Below are 23,036 nucleotides of genomic sequence, written 5' to 3'. Positions count from 1 at the left end.
CAATTGAAAAGATGGTGAGCATGTAATGGAATGTCTCATGTTAAATATACACAGGCTTGTTTTACTATAGGGTTTAGAGGAATGTTCATGCATTCATTTAAAACGCATGGATTACCTCCATACTAAACTATTTACAACATATTTATTTTAACCAAAGAATTACAGTGAACTTTTACGTTCTCATGCAAGGATGCTCAATTTAACATCGCTTGTCCAATAATTTGAGCACAGAATAATCTTGGACTGGTACCCATTCAGCAAACAGCAAAAAACAGGCCCTTGACAAGCAACACAGTGTGCTTGCAGCAAGTCGAGAATCATGAGCGAGAGAGAGAGAGAGACATTGAGAAACAGAGCAAGAGAGTGAGATTAAAAAAAAGGAGAGAAGTAGAGAGGAGCTCCAATGTGACGATCAGTGGGAATGTGCCAGTCTTGAAGCTCATCCCAGTGGAAGAGAGGCAGAAGGGCCCTGTAGCACTGCTCCCAATCTGGCCTGGGCCCATGCAAACAGCTGCGGTGCAAACACGATTAATAGCCGGATGACTTGGTACCAGACACAAGGCAAATCTCTGCATGCTGTGGCAGGCGGGCAGGCAGGCACATGCGCACGCACGCATCGCGTGCACGCACGCATCGCGTGCACGCACGCACGCACGCACGCACGCAACAGAATGCACCTGCACAAGAGTCACCACACATTTGCCCCCACTCACACACACACAATACAGAGAAAAATAGAACTATAATTTACAAATGTACACTACAATAGTGTACATACAGTACAGTAAACTGTCTTTCTAACAAGGCCGATTTACGCTGATGTCAGTAAGATGTCAGTAATAATACATTGAGGACTCTAACAGGAGCACTAATTCAAGGGAACTACGACTATGCATGCAGCCATGCACCTCATGTTACCATAGCACCACAGATGGCCCAAAAACAAGGCCCCAGACATCCCGACACAAACTGGCCAGGCCACGGCTTGGCCTTACTCAACTCACCTTACCCCTATATTTATTTTGCTAGTTTGGGATGGCTCAGGGTAGAGGACAGAGTACAGCAACTTGCAATGGGCCTGATCTACCAGACCACAAAGACACCCATGTACCTGTCAAACCACTCCCAAAACGCCATCCACAACCACAACACCAGAGGGAGCACCACTAATCACATTCAACCCATATTTGGCTAAAACAAGGGGTTAAATATGTTCTCCTCCTATGCTACAAAAATGTGGAACCAACAGTCCTAAAAGAATGTGAGTCTATGATGTACTGTATATTTGTATGTCATTACATGTTTTGATGAATTGCTATTTCTGCACTGTTAATAAAGTATTCAATCAATCAGACAGACATATTTGGACATAATCCACTCGCCCGCATCTTGGCAATTTTTGGGCATAATCCCCCAATTTGCACTGATGTCGACCATTGCCAAGCAATGCCGAATTGCGCTGATATCGGGCTTGGTCATTTCCATATTTGGGCACAATAAATAAATAACTTTATTGAAGTACATTTTACATATCATCTCCTTAACCCTCAGCATCCACCGCCATAATACAATGTAATACTGGGACATTTCTTTACCAGAGGTATTTTTCTTTTTACTTCAGTAGGTTTTCTATTTTGCTGGTACATTTTTAGATAAGTCATTTTATTTTACAAGTCATTAGTTTGGTTGTGCTCGGGTGTTGCAGATGTGTAAAATCTGCTATTATGACACCAACGCTTGTCAAAATAGTATGTCGACAAAATCAACCGTATAGATTTAGTCTACTAAAATCGTTTTTGCAGACTAAAACTAGACTAAAGAAAAAATATGAATAAAACTACCGGTAAATTACATTTATATTCAAAAGACTAGGACTAAAACTAAACCAAAGTTTGCTGTCAAAAGTATCACTGCTAGTGGTTACTAACCTGTACAACAGCTAGTGCCAGTGAAATATATCGCACAATACACAGTATCTATACAGTATAGCTGTACAAGAAAACAGAACAGGACGTATTGAATAGGCTATGGAGGGGGCTTTTCACTATTATATCAGAATGCAAATGCAGACATATGCTCTTTTGTCTCCGACAGGAGGATTGTTATTGACTGACAGGTTGGGCCCACAGTAGCCTGTATAGTGATTCTCTAGCCCATTTTGACCTGAGATCAGATTCTAAAAATGTCTTGATTTAAAAAAAATAGCAGACCTACAAGCTCATAGCGCGCCACTCGGTGGCGTGCTATGAGCTTGTAGATCTGCTATTTTTCAATAGCTAAAGCATAACATATTGCTAACACCAAAAGGGGTTCCCGCCCAAAATGGGCTAGTCTAGTCAGTGTCTGACATTTTATAACCAGATGAAAAACAACCTTCAGTGTGCTTTATTTCCTCGAGTCCTCAGCCTCTCTGTATACAGCAGAATGTTATCTGTACCTTTGTGTGTATGCATGATTTTTGTGATAAAAAAAAAATAGCACTTAGACTGGATTCATTGTTGGCCCCTGCAATTTTCTTGTAAGGCGCCTTTATAGCTCAACTCGAAAGGTTTGCGAGAGAACGTGTACTGAAAAATGCACCGTGGATACAATAAATGGCCATGGTGGAAAATGAACTGGATTGAAGTCCAAGAGGAAAGCTGGTGTACAATGAATGCCTCCGCGAGGCCTCTTCATCCACTTGGGCAAAATTTCAACAGATTAAGCTAACAATCAAGACATTGAATAGCAGAATGCTTTTGATTGAAACTTGCGCATGCTGCTTGCTAGCCTTGAGTGATTGCATATGAAGAGATCTGATCCACAGTATCTGGCAGACAGACATTGTGTAGACTCTTACATGAAAAGAATACAGAACAGTTAAAGCTACTTGTCATCCGTCTTTGCCCCCACTAAATAGCCCGAGACCTCCCCTGGCACCAGAGAGTGCGTCCCGTTGACCAGAACATCCATGCGACTGCCTGGGCTTGGTGTTGATCTGATCTCAGACCAGGCCCCCCGTACAGCTGGCATGAGGAGAGGGAGGTCTGGCCTGGCAACAGTCCATGGTGTCAGGCACCCAGCTGCTTACGGGTGAAAGCACATGCATGTATATATGTGCACGTGCTTTAACACACACACACACGGTCACACGCACACACACACACAGACCACCAATGTCACACACACTTGCACTGAGCCTGGTCTAATAGCCGGTGAGCCCTATTAACCTGGCTCTCAACACACACATACTGTACATGAGGGCGGTGTGCAAAGGAGAAAAGGAGCCGTCCCACTAAAGGTCAAGGTCAGACCCGAGCCTCTCGGCGGCTGCGGCAGTTTGGAGAAGTGACAACGGGGGCACAGTGTCAGTACCGTATATCCAAAGAGTATGCTCTAGCTATTCTGAAGGTCATTGCACTGGAGAAAGGAAATATTTAAAAGCAACTCTTGACCTTGCTTCTTCCTGTTCCTTCCTTCCTGTTGATTGGGAGAGCTTAGGTTCCAGGGAGAACACAATGGCAAATGGCGTGTACAGATGACATAGTAAACCTTCGGCCTTAGCAACCTAGCCTGGCTAATAAGCCAGACTCAAATCACACTGTCGTGTGGTATTTGAGTCTGGAGATGCTGTGTATGGATCTTGTTTCCCGGGGGGCGGGTTCAAACATTTTCTCTTTGACGCAATTGGTCAGAGCTACTGTCAGTCAAAGGTCTCAAGCATTGAACGTCACTGTACCAAAGCCCGCCCATATTGCATACCGTGTCCCGATTGGCCACACCAGTTCACTGGTGTAGGAAATGGGCGTACAATTGAGCCTCTCCAGACCGTAATCCGCCGGCAGGCAATTTTTTTTTGCCAACGGCTGATTCGGTCTGGCTTATTAGCCAGGCTAGGATAAACCAGCCACGCACGCACGCACACACGCACGCACACACGCACGCACGCACGCACGCACGCACGCACGCACACAGAAAGGACTGTTTGTCCCATGCTTTCTCTAAATATTCTGCAAGTGCAAAAATCTTATGTTAAAAAGTCGCTCTGCGTCGCTTAACCATATCAGATATATATTTTTACACCTGTTAAATAACTTTTGACATAGCTCATGGTACAACGGGCAGTAGAAAACAAAATGGAGCTCATTTTCAATATTGTTTATGATACAGCAAGTGCAAATCCGTTCTTCTATTACTCCTTCTATTCTATTCAAGGTGCAAGGGAAAGGTGTGTCCGTGTGCGTGTGCATGTGTGCATGCGTGCGTGCGTGCGTGCGTGCGTGCGTGCGTGCGTGCGTGCGTGCGTGCGTGCGTGAGCAATAAGCATGCAATGTCTGCCTGTCTGAACGCACCAGTGACTGCATATGCGCTGCAGGCTGAGATGGTACCAGGTGAGGTGGCATCACACAAACATACACACACACACACACGCAATGAAAGCTAGGAAAGCTACTGTAGGTACCTGAGCACTTGAAAAAGCAGCACCAGAGAGCAATCTAGTCAAGAGACAGTCAAACATACTGTAGAGGCAGCAGCAGACTGCCCTCAGCCCCTCTAGGGACGCATTGTGAGCCCCATGTCCAGGCCTGTAGCAATCATAGATGGGAGAGCAACTTACATCAGTGCCCCAATGCCCCAAAGACAGACTCGAAGTGAAGGTGTCGCGTGACAAAAAGAACAGATCTACAAGCTAACAACGTATCACGGTGTGACAGTGGGAACCCTCGATAAAGAAAAAACTACAAAAACTCACACGCGTCTTGATTATTCGAAGGAGTAATGGATAGCATAATCGCCAAGTAAAACATGGATAGTTGCAGCTCTATATATCACACAGACTCAGCGCGCGGCCAACCAGCAGTGTACCATGTTCAAACAACAAGAGCCCAACCAGCCAACCACTCACACACCACTCGTCAATAAAAGACATAGCCATCCAACCATGCAGAGAGTTCAAAGACAAGCCTGTGGACGGCTACATTTACCATGTGGGGCCGCGTGCGGTGTGACTGCCTGCCTGTCACACGGCTGGTTAGAGCCCACTGCTGATCAATCACGACACAGGTGCTGCGGCAGTGGGGCCAAAGGACACGAGCAAAAAATAGTTGGCTGCTCCCATTTGTTTGGTTACGGTACACTAGTCGGCATTGGGTTTGATGTTATGTGTGCGTCAGGCCGTCAGCGTGTGTGTTTGTGTGTTCGCCGCTGTTCTTTATGGAGCGCTCGTGGGTGGACTGGCTGGGACCAGGTGGAGCTTGGTCTGGCTGGTTGAAATCTAGCCCTCGGTGAAGTGGTCACCATGGTAGGAGGGGGGTAGAAGCAGGTGAAAGCTGTGGCCCCGAGTGCTGTAAACACCCAGTATGTTGGCCTGGCTAACAGTTGGTGTTCACTTTGAAGGCTTGATTTATAGTTGGTTTGCGCAACTGTGTCGAGTCGACCACCGAAAATGATGTTGATGCTAGAACACTTTTTGCCCTTTGTCATTTTGATCCAATGATTTGGCAAAACAATAAAGGGGACTTAACTTTTATATTAAGGATTAGTTCATAATGTGTTTGTTAAAGAAATCAGCTGAAAAAAAACTACCAACCCAGTAAAAGCCTCAAACACACTGAAAGACATTTGATTGATTGCAGTCGCTTTTCCAAGACTGTTCAGAACCAGTTCAAACTAACTAATATTAGGAATAGGATCACGTTCAAATTTGGCCAGATTACAATCATAAAAATCAAACAGATCCGACTTGATCAGTTGACAGATATGAATCCTAAACCCTCTCACACTACATGTGTGCATGCCGTGCCGTCCATAGTGACTTCCCCTATTTTAAACAAATCATTGCAGATCTTGAGTACAAATGGCCATATTGGGGTTATAATCAGGTTTCAAATCTGTCCCCAGCATGACTTGTGATGGTGGGTGCACATCTTACTTATGGCAGAGCTGATTGAAGAGGATCTTGGGGTTCACTGGTCCCTTCCCCGTGTCCTTCATGGTGTGGAGGAACAGGAACATGGCTGAGGTCAGTGGCTCTGGGCTGGGGAGGGACACTGTCAACAGACCCTGGGGGGAAACCGTCTCAAATGAAAAGAAATCAAAACTGCACTTCCAACCAATTTGATGTAGTGAGGAATGGATAAGATGTCCCATGATCTCCACCTCCCAGCTCCAAATGACAGGAATTATTTTTTTCCCCCCAGTACTGAATGCCTACAATAGATACACACTTTTGACATTTCACACTTCCATTCAAGGTAATTCTAAACAATGCAACTTTAATGTCATGCTGTCAGAGAACAGATGCAATAAAACAAAAAGCGACTTTCATTAAATCATAGCGTCCAAAAAGTAGTATTAGTAATGGACCAGGGGTGTGTGTGTGTGTGTGTGTGTGTGTGTGTGTGTGTGTGTGTGGTGGGTTTATGGGCAGTACCAGGTTGGCCTCTACAGGGGGGGAGATCCTCAGTTTGTGCCCCTTCTCCTTTACTTCCTGGATAAGGTCGTTTAGCATGTGTGTCTGGGACAGGTTCTATGAAGAGAGAATACAGATACTTTCATACAAATAATTACAAACTTGCATTATATCATTTCAGTTATTTCACAGTACTATGTGGGTAAAAGGAACTGGGAAAAAGGAAAAACTGGCAAAATACACATTAAAGCCTAAGAACACAAAAAAACACAAGCTATAACAAACAACAGATTTTGCCTAAAGTCTCTGGATCTCTACTGGAGGGATGGAACATTCTAAATAAAGATATTCCCTCATTTGTGGTGTTTTGATGGTGGTGGTTGATGGTGGAGAGTGCCGTCTAACACGTCCGTTAAAGTGGGTTGAGGTTGGTGACTGCGAAGGCCATAACATATGATTCACATAATTGTCATACTCATCAAACCATTCAGTGAGCCCTCGTGTACTGTGGGTGAGGGGCATTGTCAGCCTGGAAGAGACCACTCGCATCAGGATAGAAGTATCATAGGATAAATGTGATAACTTTGTTTGATTTGCAGTGACACTTCAAACTAATCGCATCACTAATGTGTTGAGCTGCGAGCTTGTACATCTGCTATTTTTGAAAAATATTGAATAAGGATTTAAAAAGTCTTGGATATTTCTTATTTTTGAGTGGTGCTAGCCACTCCTATACCCAGCTACAGTATGTGTCCCTATACGTGTCCCTGTGTCTGAGCACGACAGCTGAAACACCTCGCTAATACCACTGGATGGCACCGTTCGCCATCCGCACACACGCACACACACACACTATCATATTCTATACTATTCTATATTATTACATTATATTTCCAGATATCTTTCCCATAGATAAAATGCAGTCACCATTCCTATTGAAACACTAGCCAGTTGAGCTGTATTTATGACTGAACTCCTGACGTTACTTGCCCTAATAATGAGCCCTCTTTCATAGTCATTTAGATATTTTTCTCTTGTCATCTTAATCCAAAATCGAGGTCAAGCGGGCCTGCTCAGCATTTTTATACATGTCACAGAGCATGATAGGATGTTAATTGCTTAATTGTATCATGCAGTCCATCGCATTTGTCAGTTATTTTGGTTTTTCCTTTAATTTGTCACCCGTCTGTATGTCATCAACAGTGAGTTTAAAATTAAAAGAAGATGAGCCTTCTGAATAAAATAAACACTCAAGAGACTAAATTGCGGCTTTCTCTCTGAGCTAGTGGAAACGCAAAAGTGGCCGATAAAATGTACTCTTGTGAAATAATTCTCGCTTCTGTTCATTTCAGCCAAGAGAGGCTTAAAACGAACCCATGATCTGATTTGAAATGCAATGAGGAGAAGATCCTTGGTGAGGAGACAACATTGTCCCCTCGTGATAATGGAGCATCTCTTTCTACCCTTTCAACAGATATTTGTTTTGTCACATTCTGGCAATGAAGACAGTTGCTATGGAGAACACACAATAGCGCTATCATTGTGAGCACCGACATGGCTCTCCTGCTGACAATTACATGTTTTCACCAGCAAGATTGCAATTTCCTTTAGGGACACAACACAAATGGAGCGAAAGGCCCGTTTACACAACACACAGCGCTGCAACGCGTTGTGATCTTGTAGATCTGCGCTCACTCGAATTTCAATCAACGAAGGCGACCCTGAAGGTTGATTACCAAAATGGCAGACAAAGAGTGTTATTGTTGAGGAAGAATGCCAGCTTACAGTCACCACGACATGACCAGAAAAGGACCAGTGTGGCTCTGTAGCTGTGATGGATGGAAAACACCCGAGACCACCTGAGAGCCACTCATCTGTGGGCAGGTGAAAGCGTCTGCCTCCAGCCTTGTACCTTACTAGAAGTTCACACGCCTTCGGAGCACTGTTGATTTCGTCGACTAAAACTAAGACGAAAAATGCTCGTCGACTACCTTTTTCCACTGAGGAACATAAAATGGAAACTAAATAAAAACTAAGACTAAATATATTGACAATTTCATCAACAAATAAAAACTAGACTAAAATGTTAGGAAGGGACTAGTGGACAAGAGATCCAGCCTAAGTCATTTTACACTTGGTTGCATGCTGAAAATAGCAGACTCACAACGCGCCGCAGCGCGACGTGTTGTGAGCTTGTAGATCGGCTATTTTCAGCAAGTGTAAAATCTGCCATTACGACGGCATCAAGGCCCACCTAAATACATTTTAGTCGCCTAAATCAACTGTAGATTTAGTCGACTAAAATCTAATGATATTTAGTCGATTAAAACTAGACTGAACACTAAAATATTCCAGGTGACTAAAATGTGACTAAAACTAAATGAAAACTATTCAAAAGACTATAACTAAAACTAAAAACTAAAAAATTGATGCCAAAAACAACACTGCTTCGGAGTGCTCACATCTAACACTGCGCGTAAATACAAATTAAATTAAATTAAAATAAACTAATAATAAAAAAATAAAAAAAATAAAAAACGTTTTTCTCGGAATGTAGGCTGCATCCACGATTCCGCTGTGATTGAACAGAACGTGGACATTCTGGGCTCATTTATGATGTTATGCTGCGTCGTGGTTACATTGTTAATGGTAGTGATGCGCAATATAATCGGTAGCATATCGAAATCGGCCATGAAAAATGCCATATCAGATCAGTCTCAAAATAATACAGATTATTTTCACAGATATTGATGATGCAATAATAATGTGACCATGTCTCTGTCGTTTTTGTTTTGTGTATTTCTAATGTTTGATGTTCGACATAATCGGAGATCGGATATCGGTGATAATTTCATAATGATGCACCCCTAGTTAACACTTGTGAAGAGTCGCCAGAAATGTGTCGCCAAAACTGTCGCCACGAGGAATGTGGGCGTGGAATTCTCCCAATTGTAATAATAGATGTACTGCTAGCTACACAGACAATGCTTCAAAATGACCTAGCAAGCCGAAACGCATCACCGCCTAGCTTGTTTACACTCACTCGTCCTCTACTGCTTATCTGGTTTGCTGCTGCGTAATGAACATGTCTTGTAAAAGGTTCCACTTGAATAGAGAGGTAGGGACAGTGGGACACTCATAGCGGTATGTATGGATCTACAATGCAGTCAGTGCACATATGCATGATCATAAATGTCAAAGCAGCATGAAAAAACCATTATGTCCAAATGGTGGCATAATATATTACCGGTATACAAATCAAATTCGACGCAATGACATTCATTCTACATATTAGCACATGCTTCAAAGTGGTCAGGCCTTGGATTTATCATAATGTATTTGCAACAACCTTGGGTGCTTATACAAATGCAGTCATAATAATAGTACACTGGTAACTGCCCTTTATATAATGTGCTCATGAAATATATGCATAGGACTGTACTTCTTGCAATACCAACCTGCATTACAGCGTTAAAGAAGCAGGTGTTACCCAGGTTGTTGATGCCTTTAACAGGGGCCAGTGTGCTATTGATCGCAGGACTCTTCCCTCTGGGTGTGTCTGCATAGTCAAAAGGCTCCTCTCGCAATTTAATGATCCTGGATGACGACCCTGGTAGAGAGAGAAGGCCAGAAAAAGACGCACGGTGAACCATCCTCCACCTTGCAATGGCATGATTAACAAAACAATCAAACACAATGCATATGGACAGGATATAAACTAGCAAATAGCGAGGGCTGAGCCAATAGGCCTTGGGTCTGGGAAGGGACTAGTCTATTATACAATGTCTACAGTAGAGTGAGTCAGGTCTGGTGCACGGATGAAGGACATCCGTGCACCATGCACATGATATAGCAGGACATGATCCAAATACTTCCTTAATGTTAACGAAGTCCACACCCACAACACCAGAGGGAGTGCAACAAACCATGTGCAACCCAGATTAGGCACAAACAAGGGACTAAATTATTTTCGCTCCTATGCCACCAAAATGTGGAACGCCCTACCAACAGTCATTAAGACATGCGAATCCCTTGACTCCTTCAAATCCGCTCTCAAAGGGCACCTACGGACGGCTGCAATTCGAAACTGGCCCCTGTAAAATCTAAATCCCCCCCCACACCCCTTTTCCCCTCACTGTTTCTTTTCCCTTTTTACCTCCTTTATGATGAATTCCCGTTCTGCTCTTTGGCTTTATAGAAGTGTATATTTGTACGTCTCTAAATGTTTTGATGAATTGAACAAGGTGGACCCTCTTGTAAACTAGTGTAATGCTTTATTGGGTCGTCCACTCACAGTTAACAGTCTTTGTATTGAGTTGTGCTTGAATTGTACTGTAATTCTGCAAACTGTTAATAAATATTTCAATCAATCAATCAATGACTGATGCCGAGCTTTCGCAACCAAACTGGATACTGTTACAGACGCCGTGGCTGTTGGAAGGGAAAATCAGATCGTGAGACTGGAATCAGGTCTAGGAGCTGAAAAAACAGTCTGGTACAGTAGCTGGGAGTAGGGTGCTGTGGTGACAGCTGTAAGGAGAGGCTGGTCATCTGGGGCAGCAGATGACAGCTGGAGAAGTTTCCGTTGGTTGGGGAGAGGGAGGGCGAGAGCTCTCTAAAGCCAGCTGTTACTCCTGAACACCACTGTGCAAACTAACCAAAAACGGGAACTCACTTAGATGGCCAGAATCCGAGGTTACAGGTAGACATAGAAGTACTCTGGAGACATGCTAAACCTAGTAGATGTAATGAGACAGTCTCTTTAAGACATATAAGGTTTTCTTCTGACACTGTGAATCTGTGATGATGTCACGTTACCGGAAAAGATCAGTGACTCTGGCTTCTTAGGGCTTGTGAGAAAACGAGGCGCAATGCAAAGTCTATGGAGCGTAATGGCGGCATCCATGTCGCTCTGTTCCCCGTTGTTGTTGTTGATCGGGAATATTTTTGGACACACTATGACAAACGATCACACTATTTTAAGACGGATTGTCGTGAAATGGAACTACGATCGCGCCCGGGTGAAGGTTAGGGGAAAACTCCAGCATTGAAACTATTTTGGCGATCGTAAGTGTAAGTGGTCACAGAAAATTAATCTGCATGCAATATTCATATTCATCTGTTCAATAGAAGAGTCAATTGAAAATGGAATGGTGGTCGCGGAAAAAGTGGAACGATACCGGAAGGTGTTCTAGAATAGTCTGGGGTGGATGGGAGTCGTTTTTTGCGACCACACAGTTTCCTTGTTCCTCGCTTCACTGGGACTTGAAGGGACTGCCTTTTTCGCAGAGCTTTAGCCCAGGTGATGCCTAAACAGAACCCTAACCTCTCAAAAACTATGACTAAACCTAACCTCACAGAATAACCTCAAAACCACGGCCACCTGGATGAAAGCTCTGCAGAAAAGGCACTTCCGGGGCTTGAATGGTGGATCATACGTAAGCCAAGAGCGCCATCTAGTGTAAAAAGAAAAAAAGAAGAAAAAAAATACTTGTCCTTGGCAGTGTGAACCTTTGGAAAAAACTTGTTCAAACTCATCCTCGGCAGTGAATGAGTTTAATACGTAGAGACATATTACTGGTATCTACTGTAGGGGTGGGTCCCGAACCTCGGGACCAAGCAGGTACCGAACCCAACTTGCTTGGGTACCAGGTACCTATTCAAATAATTCAATTTTCGGTTCTCCCTATTGGTTCCCACAGACATAAAGTCACGCACTGTTTCTTCCCTTTTAATAGTCAGGCGATTGGACTCAGCTTTTAAATATCACTGCCTCTGACACTTGTAATTCTCTTTTCAGCTTGCAAAAAGCAAACCACCTCCATCCTCAACTCCACCTTGTCCATCTAGTGTCGAGAAGGAAGAAGGTTCATCTGCACTGCCATAGACCCTAATGGGGGGGTTCTCCCTATTAATAGCTAATCTTATACATTAAATGCAATTAGAGTCTAATCACCAAAACGTTATCTTTTATGAAATAAAACTATTAATTTGCAACAACTTGAGCTCTCCTTTCATTGAAATACCATTTTGGAACGGAAATAGGGAACTCGATAAGGAATCGATAAGAAGAACCGGAATCGGTACCGGACTCATGAATCCTCATGAGTCAAGAGGAAGCTTAGGTGCAGCCAAGAATTGTCCTCTGCGGTCACTAGTTCAACATGAAGCCAAACCAGAAGCAAGACAGCATATAAACAAGGCAGTAAACAGCTCAATACGCCAGCCAGTTCCAATGCCATCTCTGCAGTTAGGGAAGAGATGTTCTGCATTTCTATAGCGCTTTTATCCAAAGCGCTTTACAATGTGCTACACTTGTAAAGGAACCATGCAAGGCACCAACCTGCTGTAAAGAACAAGCTATAGATCGATGACACACTTCCGACAAACAACTCTGAATTTATACTATTCATCTTAAATTCTTCAATGGACTACAACCTGGAAACACAGCCGTGCACAGCTGCAGTAGAGTAGCTACCGCAACACTTACAGATAATGAAGTCTACTGTATGTGTAAGCAATGCGTACGTTAGATGATTTTTCCAACTTGCCTGGATATATCAGACTGGAATGACTTGGACAGTTAATATTTCATCTCAATATCAATCCTTAAAAACCTCTTAAACCCCAGAGGGTAAAGGGGGTAAATCGGCAACATCGGAGTTGGAACCGGAGACCAATTGGGTCTCCATTTACCCGCTGAGCGCTGTTCAGAGGTGGACAGCCGCTGCCCCCGCCGGCGGGGGCAATGGGGCTCAAGAGGTTTTAACTAAAAGAGAACAAATATATTCTCATAATCTTTTTTGCTAAACTCAGGCTCCAAGAAGGTACAGTAGATTAGTGTTTTATGTAGCTGGTCATGTTGTTCATTCAGAGAAAAAAATGCAAATACTTGTGGAAAGTGGATTCCTTACATACTGACCAGTGACCACTGACTTTACATCTCTTCACAGTACAATGTGTGAAATGGTTTTGGACCAACTACACTTCACCCAAATAAAACAAGACACAAGAGCAGGTTGGCCTAGGGTCTCTGGCTTAAACCCACCTGTGTCCAAAACCATGGAAACTGAACCCAACCACCAATTCTTATAGTCATAATTAACAACCTGCCCTTTGCTCTCACCAATCCTCCTCTCGACATGAGCCTGTCCTTGCCCCTTGCTTGGCTCTCTGATTCATAGAGCGGAGCCACTCCGCGTGCGCACAACACATTTACTGAAAGGCTTTTCATCCAATAGTCCAGTCAGCAGCCCACTACTGGCCTCTACCCAGCAAGCTTTCTTCTCCAAGGACAAGGACCTTGACAGGAGTGTCCTGGGCATGCTAGCAACCGAGGGCTTTTTACTCGTGGCCCTCTAACACACACATTCCATTTTCCCCATGAGAAGGTGAAGCCATAGGAAACAAAATGGCAACTCCTCTATTAAACTGGAACTCGGAAGAAAAATCCACATTCAATTGCGCACACACATTTCTTTATTACATTTTTACAGTGGTAGAAAAACTGCTAAAATCCGCTTTGAGTACAAAACGATAATTGTACTCAAGGCCAAGTTTGTCTTTTCTTGCCTGGACCAATGAAATTGTTTAAACACAGTAAAATCCTCAGTGTTACTTTAACTCAGAGTGTAAAAAGTGACACAAATGGGGTCCATTTGGGCGCATTTGTACATGTTCAGCGTTAACCCATTTAGACCTGAGGCCAATTCTATAAACGACTTCTGAAACCTAATCTAAGGTTTCTTAAAACCTTTAAATTCTTAAAAAAATTATAATTATGTTGCTACATGTATAGCAACAACTTGGTAAAACAAGGTATACTGTAGGTTGCACCAGCTCTAAATGGGTTAAAGTCACACTGTGGATAGATAGATATCATCTAAGCATACATAGCCGAAATGGATGTTAAAAAGTTAAATGTAAAGATATTTTAAAAATATATTTTCATGAACGGAAATGCCGGACTCTATATATAACATTCGGAGATTGTGGAATAGTTGTCTGGCTACGTGAGACTAGATCTACAGTGAGTGACACTTGTTGAAAGGGTGGAGTATAGAAGTGAAGCCTGAGGGAGGAGGAGAGAGATGTGCTACAGCTTGGCGGGACCGATGGCCGTCATGGCGATCCGCCCAGTGGTGCCAACAGCATCTGGCTATCCACGATGGCAAAACATCTGGGGGCTTGTTTCCTATTCCTCCCTCCCTCCACACCACAGCCATATGGGAACACCCATATGGCAATGCTTACAGGACACGGAGAAAGGTTTATGGGAGGGGGGTTAACAAAAAAGAAAAACGCTGTATATTGGAATGTGTGTGAGAAGCAGGTGTGAAATGATGCATGGATATCTGTGAGGGTGAGGGTGTGTGTGTGTGTGTGTGTGTGTGTGTGTGTGTGTGTGTGTGTGTGTGTGTGTGTGTGTGTGTGGGACAATGCCTACTTCTTATGTATGCGAGAAGGCTGGGGAATATCGATTATGTCATAGTGAACACAGTGACATCAATATAATAGTGTTGGTTTGTGATTGTTGACTATTAATGGGGCGGCAGTGGCTCAGGGGTAGAGTGGCCGGTAACGGCCGGATGGTGATTTCCTCCGCCATCGGTATATGAATGTGTATGTGAATGGTTGAATGTAATCTAATGTAAAGTGATTTGGATAAAAGCTCTATATAAATGCACAATTTACAATGTATTCATTCAATAGTAACCAACAAAGTTTCCAGAAGAAGTAGTGGCTTATATTGTCGGTATCAGCCGGTAACACGCGGGAGTGTACGTATCCCTGTTACAATGGTAAATGGTGCATTTATATAGCGCCTTTATCCAAGGCGCTTTTACATAGATTCTGCATTACATTCACCCATTCACACACACATTCATACACCGATTGCAGCGGAAGCCATGCAAGGTACCAACCAGCACATCGGGAGCAATTTGGGGTTCAGTGTCTTGCCCAAGGACACTTCGACATGTAGACAGGAGGAGCCGGGATTCGAACCGCCGACCCATGGATCATTGGACGACCTGCTCTACCTCTTGAGCCACAGTCGCGCTGGCTAGACCCGTGGGAGATGGAATGCTGAGGTTACACCTACCATCAGCTCCCAGTACTTCCCGCACGACTTGCTGCACCAAGCCGTGCTAAACATTCGCTGAGTTGGCGGTGCCCGGGATCGAACCCATGGACTTGTGGTCCAAAGGCGAGAGCTCTACCGACTGAGCTACCCGGACACAAAACTCTCTAACACTTAACCCTTTATTACAGTTTAATTTATCCATATCTCATTTGTTGCAATATTGTCTGGGCAAGTACATATTCATCTAATTTACACAAATTACTCATTATTCAAAAGAAATGTGTAAGAATGGCTACCTCTTCGGCTCCATCTGCTCCTCTGTTTAAAAATCTAAATGTATTGTCTATCTATGACATTAACACACAGTCCTGTTCTTTCTTTCATCTATAAATGCCTTACCTTTCAAATATGCTTCCTACATGCTAGTTCGTTACACCTTTCAAAGAATAGTTTAAGGCCAACTCTCAAGTTCACGATACTCGACTGTCTAATACTAGACAATCTCCATCCTCCCTCCAGTGTCCATTAAAGACAGAGGTTTTAATCTATGTTCGCACGCACGCACGCACGCACGCACGCACGCACGCACGCGCACACACACACACACACACAAACATAGATTGAGAGCCAGCCTGATGAATCAAGCCTACCATATAATGTAGCCTTACATCTGCATATACACGCATGTGCAGACATGCGTACACATATGCGCATTCCCACACACACACTCACTTACACAAACATACAACTCCACACGAGTGTATTAGTTTAGTTGATACCATGTCAATACGTTTGATTACTATGTTTAACTTACTTGTTTATTATTTTAGGCGAGTAATAGTATATGCGAATAATATGCGAATGTGGTGATCTGTAAATATATATATATACATATTTATATATAGTGATATATAAATATGCATATTTATATATAGTGATATATAAATATGCAATATATATGTCTTGGCTGCATTACAGTAAACTGATCAAATTATCTGAACCTACGTGATTATTCCAGCTGTTCTATTATTTGGTTTACCCTTTTAGTACTTATATTACTGATCCAAAATCTCACTAAATATTTTGTGAAAATAATCCTCCCCACAAATATTATAGATATTTGATTTTGGGAATATTGCAATTAGTGCTGGCCCTGGGTGATATGGACCAAATAAAATATACTTTATACCTCAATATCGATGCGAAATTCCTTACCGCACCAGATAGACATACGGCACTATGTGTAAATATGTAGATATTCTCTTCCACTTGTCACCTAGACCATAGCTAGAACTTTCATATCGAAATATTGATCCGACACATCGCCGTGCTCCACGTCAGAGTAAAAGACACTAACCAATTAGGCCTCGATGTGCAACCTGAGCTGCCAGGAAGCAGCAGAGGAATGGCAGAAACAAGCCTAGCGGAATGAGGATGCCCATGGTCACACTCTGCATCTGGGACTGTCTCCCAAGGTAAACAATGCTCAGCGAGCCATCTGGTAGGGAATTGAGGGGTGGGTGTAGGGAAACGAGGGGTGGGTGTGTGGGTGGAGGGACGAGGTTTTGCGACGAGCACAAGCATATGGAAAAGCAGATTTTTCCTCTCCCTGCAGCAGTCGGGGAAGGCGAACGTCTGGATGCGCCGCGTCCACGCTTGACTGTGCTGCACTCGGCAAACCACCACCTGGCCCTCCCGTGCTCACCCAGCGAGTGTGGACAGCAGTAGCACTGTGGAGCCTGTCCCCAGGGCAGAGCAGAGCTCGCGCACACACGTGCCGCACGCACAAACGCTCGAGAATCCTCCAATGACTGTCCTTTTTCCACACATGCCATTCAGAAGGAATGCAATAGGAATTCGGAATTGTGTTGCTGTTGTTGTTTAAACTTAAAAAAAAAAAAAAGTTGCCAGTCACCAGTAAAGTAATGAGCATAGATGAAATAAGGCGACAGAATTCTGTGCACTATCCAATTTGTGTAGGTTTTACATTTGACTGTTGTCTTAACAAAAGCCAACACCAGAGAAAGTCCTTTACAGTGTCAGACAACCTCACCCCCCTACCTATGACAATATGACATTACTATGGTCTTTGGTAGTAATCACAACCTCCATTAACTGAAAAGAAACCTAAATGTGTTTTTTAGTATTAAAATGGGCTACATGCCAAAAAATAAATTGTAGAAAAAAATTAAATGTACCTACTAGTACATTGCAGGAAGCTACAGTGCAGCAATAATTCAGTATACAAATATTAATTAATTATCATAATCAAATTCAACAATCATTTTGAGTCCATCTAGAAGCGTCATTTGTTGTAAGCTTGTAAATGGACAATTTTAGTATAAGTATAAAGAATAATATATTTTTTTAAATCACATTGATATCTATTTGTCTATATCGGATAGCTAGATAGAGATATATATTTTTAAAGCTTCTCCATTATACAATGAATCAAAAAAAGTCATGGATATCACCAAGATAATCGATAGTTGCAGCCCTAATCCTACAAGGATCATGAATTATGACCAACGAGGTGTTCATTATAATCTGATCAGACAGACATATCCACAATGTATGGCCAGTTGGTTTCATGAGCCCACGTTCATTTACAGTGCAGCAGTGTGGACAGCCAAGGCCAAGTCCCCTCATGCAGCAGAGAACGGCCAGTCGAGAGGAAGACCAAGCAACACCAAATGTCTTATTAATTTGCTAATTTGTTGTGACTGCGGGGCATGAAAAGCCCGTTTCTTTGCCATCTGAGGCCAAGACACTGAAGCAGCATATTCCATGCGTGCGCGCACACACACAGCCCCACACACACACACACACACACACACACATACAGAATTTGCTGCCCACTATCTGGCCTACTTCCGTGTGCGGTGGTGGGAATAAAGATGGAATCACCCTTGATTACCTCCGTGAAAGCACCACCAGGGGACAAGTTTCTTGCTGGCTGTTGACTGATAACCAGGCCTAACTGATAGGCAGCTTACGTGACGTGAACAATAAGCACACACAAAAAAATAGTCTTCTCTAAAGCCTGTGTTAGATTTGGTTTACGCGCCACAGCGCAGCGTGATGTGACCTTGTTGTCTCTACATGCTGTGTTTGGAAGACTGGTGTTGCGCACCGAAAATAGCAGCTCTACATTTACCATCCAGGATAGCAGGCATTACCAACACCAATGTTTATCCAAAGCTGCTCAAATGAAATGTATTTCTCTTGTATTGCATATACATTAGAGCAATGGCATCTAGCATAGTCCAACAATTCTTAAAAGACTTTCTGTGGGGCCAAAAACATCTTTAGGCTACACGTGGAAACAGATACAAAAGTGCAAATCTATGGAGCCCGAATACTGTACCCCTGGTGACCTGGAAGATGTCACCTTAATTCTATATCTAAAGGGACACAGTAAATGTATATATATACTTTATATACTATTGAAAGGGCTGAAGGTCATGGATAAGTGTTATGACCCTACGTGTACATTTATGTGTAGTTCCTTGTGTGCCGTCTTCCCAATGCATGATCTGGATTGATATTGATAAATGGTCTGTCATTTCTATAGCGTCTTTATTCAAAGCCCTTTACAATGTGTGTTATATTCATCCATTCACACACCAACGGCGGTGAGAAAACCTGCAACTGCAAGGCACCAACCTTTCTCATCAGGACCAAACTTGCTCAAGGACACTTTGGTGTTGACTGGCTGTGTTAGGGGACTGAAAAGGAGGGAGTTCATATTTTTGTGTTACCCTTTGGCCAGGTCTTAACAATAAGAAGGCAAAAGAAACAGACAGTTATACACCGTTTTGTCACATCACCATTTACACACGTAAAAAGTGGGTGAAATCTGTTTTTTTGTTCAGACTTGACTTCGGAAGTCTTACCTTGATCAAAAACTAAAGATTTTTTTTAAATTCACATTCTAAAGCCTGTTATTTGAACACCACGGCAGGAACACACACAGTGCTTTTGTGATCGGGTGTCCACACTCTGGTCAATCAAAACACAAAAAAGTATCTTGATTGATATTGATAAATGCCTGGTCTATCATTTCTATAGCGTCTTTATCCAAAGGCCTTTCCAGTGTGTCACATTCGGCAAACCTGCAAGACACCAACCTGCTCATCAGGACCAACCTTGCTCAAGGACACTCGCAACACAATGCAAGGAAGAGGCAGGGATCGGACCGGCAACCTTCCAGTTGTCAAACGCTCACTCCACCTCCTGAGACAGTGGCGCTCAGGTAAATTGATAACAATAAACACAAGGAAAGCAAAATGGAGAAATAGGCCGAGTGCAGCAAGCTCTGATGCCTATTCAGTGGCAACATTTTAATTTGCTCCACAAAGACACCCCAGCTGTGTTACAAGACTGAGCTGGGCTGCCAGAGGTCAATTTGCTTTTTACCGGGACTCTGATACTTGAGCTGAAGGCCTTGATGGTGAGAGAGCACAGTTAATAGATTTTCTTTCTTCCACAAGCTGTTGTTGTACAAACTATTATACATTCTGAAAAATTCCTTTCCGGGGCTCTTTTGTGCCCGAGGTCTATGGGGGGAAAAAAGAGAGCGTAACAACAGCCGCTGCCTAAAACCTGGCCTTCAAGCTAGAATGCAATTTCACAAGCTCCCCAAGAGACAGTGACAGTCAATTTCAATACAACAATGGCTGCCTGCTTCTTTACCCAATTAGCCAGACGGTGGAACAATCAGGTGCAGGGTAGGTGACAGGTAATTCAGAGAGGCAAAGAGGAAGAATGTAGGTACTAGATAGTGGGTGACAATCACAGCAGATTTTTAGCAAAATGACCACTTAAACCCTATATATAAAGTAAAGTTGCAGTAACTAACTATAAAGTATATACTTTGTTGACCAGGGTCCCCGAGGGGTCTGTACTTTTTTCCCCTCTACACCAAGCTTGTAGATTTTTGCTGAATGTTTTCCAATGTTGGCCTAATCTCCGCCTACTATAACATGCATGCAGAAACTGTATCATGGAACTTGACTTGATCGAGTCAGGGTGGGCTCAAACTTTCCAAGGTCAGTAGAGATGAATGGAGTACAAATAAGGACTCCAATGGAAACAAGCCATAGTGTTTTCTTGGGTATTTAATCCCATTATCAGACCTTGTGTTGAACTGTACTTTCCTATGCTTGTCCTTGCAAACTGTTAAATTAATAAAGTATACAATCTTCCTAACTTCTAACCTCTTCTAGAGATGCATGTTTCATATGTGGTTGTTATGTTTAAAACAACAATGCTTCTTTTTTATTATTATTAACATAATGATCATAAGTCTAGTGTCTTTAATTAAGGTGTAGTTGGTATGAATGTAATGTAAAATTGTATGGTAATGCAAAGAATATATTTTTCTAATTACCATCATCCATTTGTTTCATGTTATTTATTTAAATGCAACTCATATCATACCATTTGTGCAAATTCATAACTTTGGCAGGCAGTTGGAAGAACAAAAGAGGTCTGGGGGAAATGACTCAAACAATTGAAAGACCTGAGGCCGACCCTACAAATGTCTTCTAAATCCGGTAGGTCTTTCAAGATTTTTCAAAAATGTTCAAAAATGCCAGATGTACAAACTCGCAGCTGTGACCTTGTATATCTGCCATTTTGAATAGCCAACGCTAAAGTCTAAAATGACACAGATGCTTTCCTGTTTTGGGTTAACAGAAGATTTGTCAAATAGACCTCTAAAATGTCTAATACAGTATGTGCCATTTAAAATTTCAACTAATATGTGGGCAGTGGTGGAAAAAGTAGGCCTACTCAAGTGTTTTAAAACTTGAATTTGAATGTATGAATACTGGAATGTAGAAATGCTCCGTTACAAGTAAACGTCCAGAATTCAAAATGTACTTGAGTAAAAGTACAAAAGTATTGGTATAACAAACTTAAAGTACCAAAAGTAAAAAGTACTCATTATGCAGAATGTCCCATTTCAAGATCTACAAGCTCTACAATGCGTCGCAATGCAACGCATTGTGAGCTTGTAGATCGGCTATTTTCAAACAGCCAAAATGTATATATACAGTAATAGGGCTGAAGTAGTTAATGTGTTTTTTGTGATGATAATCAAGATCTACAAAGTAACTAGGAACTAAAGTATTCCAATAAGTAGTCGAGTAAAAGTACAATATTTGCCTCTGAGATTATAGAGTATTGGAAATTGGAAATACTCAAGTAAAGTACAAATCCCTCAAAACAGTACTTAAGTAAATGTACTTAGCAGTTTACACCACTGGTTACTACCAATGTTTTGACTTGAACAGGGCAAATCATTACTTGGGTTTACATTTGTTTACTTTTCCTTTACAAAAAAAAAATGTTTTGTACCTAATACTTAACCTTTGGTAAACCCATCTTTTAACCCTAATTGTAATGGCCGCCTTCCCCCTTTTCACCTGCAGGTGACCTATAACTATACTGTAGGCCTACTCCAGCATAACTAGAGGGGCATTCAGGTCTATTGTCAGTACATGGATTTAATCCACAACAAATCTTTGAATATTTTTCTATATTGATTGCATTGAATGTATTTAATTATGTATTTTATTTTGTATACATTTCGCTGTTGTATGGTTCTATATTTCACAATTGTATATCGTTGTATTTCTCAGATACATTTTAGTGTCTCTATGACAAGGAATGTATATTCCAGAGCCTCTTATGAGGCCTTATAGTCATCTTTGAGATAAACTCCTTTTGTATGTGAACTTGAGACACCACATGACCATGATCCCTACCTCTCATATCACAGGGACAGGTCTTACTTAACCCGTGTTCCCCTACCCCCTTCTGATTGATTGCATGACTCTCTGGCACCATACTTAAGTGTGAACCATTATGTGCTCTGTATTCCCTGATGAAGGCTTAACCGCCGAAACGTTGGATTCATTTTTGTCTTACCTGCTGTCCTAATAAAATATTGGCACTCTGGCTATTGGCGTGTGCGGCCACCTTCTTGTTTTTTCAAGATTTCCTCTACAGTTTTCTCCCGTGTGCCGGCACCACCACAAGGACTTTGGTGTGCGTATAGCTTTTTTGTACACAGTACTTTTCATTTAGGCACATATAGCCAAGGTCATATCACCTCACAAACACAGGTGTGCATTCATCTGTATCTCTTTTCTGACTACTGAATAAACAAACTAGAAAAAGTGATCTTCGAAGGATAGGTCTCTGCCAGGTCAGGTAGGTTATTGTGGCCCAGAAATGTTCAGAATTCAGTCATGTGTTCATGGTTTGCTAAAATGTAGCTGCAAGCCTAGAGCTCTATATGCTGAGAGAGTGAGTGAGTGAGTGCGTGCTTGTGTCCAGTGAAAATGTGTGCACTACAGCTGTTGGACTCCTGTCCCTCGACTTATCAAGGACCCTGGATCCCACAAGTACAGCACACACAGGCGCAGAGGTGGCAGAACAGAGTGAGAAAGAGAGAGAGTATGCCAGAGAGAGAGAGAGAGAGAGAGAGATAGAGAGATCAACAGAGTAGTGGCTGGAGCCCACACAGCTGCACTCGTTCTTCAGGGAACC

The 23,036-nt window shown here is 42.5% G+C and overlaps 1 protein-coding gene across 2 annotated transcripts in view; it reads right to left on the bottom strand.

Annotated features, from left to right (window-relative positions):
• usp45 (ubiquitin specific peptidase 45) overlaps positions 1-23,036 on the bottom strand; it is a 45,439-nt gene that overhangs the window by 13,739 nt on the left and 8,664 nt on the right. For both annotated transcript variants that reach the window (XM_079503266.1, XM_079503267.1), the window contains exons 6-8: positions 9,850-10,001; positions 6,413-6,508; positions 5,912-6,042 (exon numbers count right to left, since the gene is read on the bottom strand). In XM_079503266.1, coding sequence (XP_079359392.1) covers positions 5,912-6,042; positions 6,413-6,508; positions 9,850-10,001 — 379 coding nt within the window. The remainder of the gene's footprint in view (positions 1-5,911; positions 6,043-6,412; positions 6,509-9,849; positions 10,002-23,036) is intronic.

The sequence above is a fragment of the Electrona antarctica genome (genome assembly GCF_951216825.1).
Source record: "Electrona antarctica genome assembly, chromosome: 6".
Lineage (NCBI taxonomy): Eukaryota > Metazoa > Chordata > Actinopteri > Myctophiformes > Myctophidae > Electrona > Electrona antarctica.
The sequence above is the reverse complement of the archived record's forward strand: the minus strand, read 5'-3'. Positions and strand labels throughout refer to the sequence as shown.